At 34.0% G+C, this 6000-nt stretch overlaps 1 protein-coding gene across 1 annotated transcript; it reads right to left on the bottom strand.

The window, feature by feature from the left end:
- Positions 1 to 724: 724 nt before the first annotated feature.
- On the bottom strand, positions 725 to 5894 carry LOC140834371 (transcription factor TGA9-like). Its single transcript, XM_073199208.1, has 12 exons — positions 5302 to 5894; positions 5088 to 5182; positions 4693 to 4766; positions 4202 to 4486; positions 3403 to 3450; positions 3181 to 3240; positions 2993 to 3070; positions 2814 to 2859; positions 1622 to 1893; positions 1296 to 1517; positions 1066 to 1208; positions 725 to 969 (listed from the first exon to the last, which is right to left on the bottom strand). Exons 1-12 carry the CDS (start codon positions 5421 to 5423, stop codon positions 879 to 881), a joined length of 1536 nt encoding a protein of 511 aa, XP_073055309.1. The 5' UTR covers positions 5424 to 5894; the 3' UTR covers positions 725 to 878.
- Between the last annotated feature and the right edge of the window lie 106 nt (positions 5895 to 6000).

Genomic DNA, 6000 nt, shown 5'->3' with positions numbered 1-6000 from the left:
GAATTTAAGGGTATTAATATAATATATTAATATTCCTTAGTTGTATAGAGTTTTAGTAAAAGATTACTCTTAATAACATCTTTTTTTTTATTATAAAAAAAATCAAATTTTAAATGCAAAATTAGGTAAATATGGATGGAGTTTACGATTTAGTACAGACCTTAACAAGACAAGTAAACATGAGATGACAAGATTATTAGCATAATCTTATGGTTATTATAACAAGTAAACATAATTTTAAAATTAATAATCAAACAAATTATAATAATTAGTTGGGACAATTATTATCTTAGGATGATCTATTCAGTTAAAATAGTAGGTTACTGAACAATTTTCAGGGCTTTAATAATAGTATACGAGATATAATTTTTTTTAAAACTTTTGTTGACATCCCATGTCTTAAAAATATATATATATTGGCATCGATCTGTCTAAATATTGACAAAAACTTATATAAGACGGTCTTACGGATCATATTTGTGAGACAGATCTCTTATTTGAGTCATCCATGAAAAAATATTATTTTTTATGTTAAAAGTATTACTTTTTGTTGTGACTATGGGTAGAATTGACTCGTCTCACAGATTAGGATCCGAGATGAGGCCGAATCGTAAATATTTTTTGTAAATATATTTACGGAAATTTGATTTCTTTTAATTTAGTTGAAGAAAACGTGAGTCACTTGTCATGAGTCTAGTGGACTATTAGCTTTAATGTACATGAAATTGATTAATAAGTAAATTTATAATATAAGATTTTAATATATAATAATTAACTAAAAGCTAGAGAAAATTAATAGAAGCAAAACCCTAAATATAAATCTGAATGCTGGCACAGCATAAATTCCATCGATCTAATTTTCAAGAAACTAGTAATGATCAAAAGTGTGAGAACTGATTAATCTGATGAGAGGATTGTACCATTTGTATATTTGGAGTCATTTCCCCGTTATTATCCGTGATCAAAGCCCTGAAAATTGTTCAGGATCGGATATATATCAAACGAACTATAAATAATTAGTAAACATTTCGGACAAAATACGTGAAATTATGAATTTGTTCTCACTCTCTTGGACGAGAAGTCCATAAAGAACTTAAAGCTCGTAATCGACCGTAGTACTCTCCGATCACCAAGAAACATCTCGCAGCTTGTCGAATGGTTAGCACACGCCGTAACTGGTGAAGGGTCTGTTGTCTTAGATTATCGGCCTGCTTTTTGGAAAACAAAAATATTAATCACGTAACCATGCATGAAGTCTTGAAAAGATTAATCCACATGATATGCATGTCGAATACCTGACGAACAAAACCTTCGAGATTGGAAATCTTGCCGAGAGCAACCACCATATGATGCATACTATCATTAAGAGAGGCATTGGCTATGGCATCAAGCAAAGATTGTTGTAATTGATCGAGTCCTTGGGAAAGAGCCTCCTCCGCCTGCTGTGTGGACTGTTGGAGACCATATATCCCCACTAACTGGTGCTCCGTCAAGGGGTCTAATTGCGATATCAACATCTGACAAAGAAAAACAACACATCATATCTCAGATGTAAGACAATGCATGGTTACAAGCTCTAGGGATCATCCAGCCAGAGCAATATATATATCATCCAACAAACCTTGATTAAATCAGAAGGCCGAAAGCCACCCATCCAAAGGAAACAACGTTCGACCGGTGTAGTCCACATTCCCGTTATGAGATGGAAGACATCAGATTTAGCAGCAACTCCTCTCAAACGAAAGATTTCGTCATAATGTGTTATGTAACCATCAACTATCACCCTCAGATCACCATCTGATAAATGTGATTGCAATGCGCTTCGCAGCTCCGTCATATGGCCATGATCTTCGTCTGTCCATCTGGCATATTCCATGTCAAATACTGCACCACCTGCAATATTTTATTCAATGAAATATATATTTGTTGAACGTTTATAGAGATTACCATTATGTGATGGAAACACTATTTGCACATACATCTAGATACATACATATATGAAGATATATGTTACATTAATATTTTTTCTCCTAATATATATATATATATATATAGATAGATATAGCATAGACTTAATTAGCTATTAATATTGATATCGTTGACCAAACATCTAGATTTTCTTTATTAGATTGTAAATAGAGGATGCTGCAGGCTGTACTAAAAATTGTGGATACTTAAATCAAAAGTTTATAAAAGTTGAATAATTACAATGTTTGACAATATATATATATATATATATACTTGACCAATGCGAATGGCAGACTTAATCAACATGAATATCACCATAGTTTTTCATTAAAAGTAGAAGCTTTATATTACAATGTTTGACAGTATGGTATCTTTACCAAATCAATTTGAATGGAAGACTTAATTACAGTGAATATCACCAACTTATAATCATCATTTTGCAATAAAAGAGAACAGCCTAAAATATTTAAACTAAAAAATATTCCAAATTATGTTCGTGAATAATATAAATTCACATCAAAATAAACAACCTTGCACCATGACCAATATCACAACCTTATGAACCCAAAAACCCCACCACACACACCTCTGCCTCAAAGATTCTCTGTTTCTTACCATGCTGACACAAAGGTGAAATTTTTAGGGAATCATCTCAAAACCACGTAATAAAAGAAAAAAGTGACAAATTACAAAGTTGGTTTTTTATATTTTTTTAACATACGAATTTTCAGCAGAAAAAGAAAAATTGAAAGGAATATTCATGGAAAGTATGTTAAAAAATATAGAAAGTTATTGTTGTCTAGTATGCAGAAGAGGGTAGGTAGTTCAGCGTGTGTGTAACTCACCGGAGCTGATATTACCATTACCGACCCCACCTCCTAAGAAAAGTCCCTGTTGACCACAATAATTGAGAAGACGATTAAAGGGATATTCAGAAAATTAATTTCAGACCATTTCCTAAATTTTTTTCATTGTTTACGGGCATTTAATTCTTGGTCACGATTTTCAAACTTCTATTCATTACCTGTGACCTTGCCCTCTGAAGATCTTGCTCAAGTTGCGAGAGCCTGATCCTACTTGATTCTAGCTGCTGTACGTACGCCTGCAAATTTTGGTTTGGTGAAGAGTAGATATGTAGTTGATCTTTAATTTTCATAACAAATAAAGAATCAAATTTTTAATAAATATTATATATATATATATATATTCGACCTTTTTCCTGATCCTGCTCTTTCTTGCTGCTTCCCTGTTTTGAGCCAAACGTCTCAATGTCTAAAAAAAGAGAGCCAAATTATGAGATTCAACATTAGATTTTAATTATTTCTGAATAAATATTGATATGTTACGAAGATATTTAAATCCAGGATTATATTGGTTGAATGCCCCCATGTGCATATATATAAACGTGGGTTTCTTTTCACCAATCATCATCACCTTAGCATCATGAACTTTTTCTGAACTCGAACCCGGCCCCCTTCTTCTCTGCATATTTTTAAGAAAGAATTAAGAGAAAAGTCTTTTTCTTCTAAAATAAAAGACAGTAAAAGAAGAAGGTATAAATGGTACTGACAAGAAATTTTTGGTCCGCATTTTACGTATTTTTAATTCATAATGTTGAAAATATTTTTATAATTTCATTATTATTATGATGTGGAGAAAACGAGATTTCCAAAAAAAAAAACATAATTAATCATAAATGGTAAAATCTTTGGAAGATCTTTTGATTTATTTTACCAACTATATGAAGCTTGTAATTATTAGAGAATATTTATATGGGCATTTTCTGAGTTGTGATGCTGATATGTACACTGTTTCTTGAAAAAAAAATAATACGCTGACTGGTAAAATGGCCTAAAAATTATTCACTATATTCAGTCCCATAGCCTGCCATTAAATTTCCTTGGATTTGGTTGCTCTATTACCTATGAAGATTAAAGCAAAAGTAGCGTGAAAGGAAAACAGAAAGAAAGGAAACTCCAGTTCTTGGGATAGATGACAGAGAAAACTGATTAAAAAAAAAATCAGAAAATCCATACGTTATCAGAAGTTTCAGAACAAAAGTTATGATATAAATGATCTGCTGTTTTTTTGTGATTTTCGGATAGATTTATAATTATAAGTATATTATTATTTGTCTTATTAATATGGAAGATGGCAGCTATTCATGAGTTCTTGCTGTTATTGTGAGGATAAGAAGAAGAATTAAATATTGAGAGACTGAAAACATAAGCACCTTATCTGGGGTTTGTTTTGCAGCTGCAATAGCTTGTGAGATTTCCGTTTCGGGGCTATCATTTCCACTCGCCATCTCCACTTGTTGTATCCGCTGTAGCGGCGGTTGCAACGGCTGAAGGTGGCGGTGATTGTAGTCAAAGGCCGCCGCCGCCGCGGTCTGGTGGTCCGGTGATGCTTTCCTGCTGATAGGAGACTCGCTCTCAGTCTCCAATCTGGTGGAGGAAAGTGTGTTCAGTGGTGATCGGCCAGAATCAGTACTCTCCTCTCCAGATTTTGAGCTTCCCTGCAGCATTGTAAAAAGATGAATCACCAGAAGAGAACACGTCAAATAATATTGTTCGGAAACCACTTCTTTGCAAGCATTTTAAAAGATCAATTTTATGCATCCCTCCCCCGGAGCTTCATGCAAAAAGAGAGAGTGATCCTAACGGATAAAAGCTTCAAATGGTCAAAATATGAAGCAGATTAATTGTAAAGGGATGAAAGTACTCTTTGCTGGAATCTGATAGGCCAAGAAGGGAACATCTCCAGGGTTGCTGCAGGCTTGACTGTAGAATATAAAGCTGCAGAAAAATCACGAAAAACAAATTCTTTAAGAATCGTTCAGCAGATAAATTACATGCTTTAATTTGCATTTCATAAAAAGGGAAGGAACCTAATCTCCCTTTATACTCTCGCAGCAGTTATGGAGTCGGTAAAATTATGAAAACTGATCAAGTTTCCTTCCTTATTCGAAATCCTACGCCATTCGAACCTTTGCTCAAAAATGATTTTTCTATCAAAAATGGCAAGTTCCCCGCCCCACCCAGACTTATTAAAAAAACACACACACAAAAACACACCAGTTACACTGTGTGAGACAGTGAGAGAGAGAGAGGGTATACTTTGTTTGATTTCATTATTATTGTTGAGCTTAACTCCTTGCAGTACTATTGCTTCTTCCAGTTCTCCAAAATCAAAATCAGATACCTCGTGATTTCTTTTTGTCATAAAAAGAGATAAAAACAAAAACCCGTGTCAGAAGTATGAAATACCGCACGAATCATGAATCTGGAAAAAGAGCAAGTAAATAGAATTCTGATCATGCGATTCCATTACATGAAGCTTGTGTTGGAATGATGAAGCACGTGAGGAACCCCGAATGGGATTTGATGATGATGGTGTGAAGCTCCCGAGTCTGATAAAGTAGATGAAGGTTCTCCCACTCTATTACTCGCCATGCAAACTTAATTATTTTCACAGCTTCACTTCATCTTCAGTCTTCAAAGAAAACTGCAACTCAACTTCTGTCCAAAGATTATCACAGGGAGAACGAATAAATATGGCTTCTTTTTTTTTGAAAAATCCCCTTGTCTCCAAAAACCCAACTGGCAATCCAACGCTTTTGAGATGAACAACTTGGATCAATCTTTCTTTTCAGTAGCCATCAAATGAGAAGAGAAGGGTCCGTTTCTCTATCTCTATCCGGTTGGCAAGAATTTGATATTTTAAGGGGTCCCCCGTCCCTGTCTAGCTTTCTTTTCTCTCCGCCTCTGCCAAGAAATTAAATCAAACCGCGATTACTCTGTATAGTAGTAGCTAGATTTAGTAGCATCAGAAATGAGGAATTCATCCTATGGCACAGAAAATCTTGTCCTTGTAATTTTGTAAACTTGTCTCAGCTCCGAGGCCCTCAGTTTTTGTGGGGTTTTTATTAATGGAAATAAAAGATAAAATATTTTGTTCAAGGAAACAATATAATAATAAAATGATAATAAAAAAGGCACTAGAATCATGAATGACTCCTACTCCACTGTA

Source organism: Primulina eburnea, chromosome 1 (assembly GCF_022965805.1).
Source record: "Primulina eburnea isolate SZY01 chromosome 1, ASM2296580v1, whole genome shotgun sequence".
Classification (NCBI taxonomy): Eukaryota; Viridiplantae; Streptophyta; class Magnoliopsida; order Lamiales; family Gesneriaceae; genus Primulina; species Primulina eburnea.
This window is presented reverse-complemented; position numbering and strand designations above follow the sequence as displayed.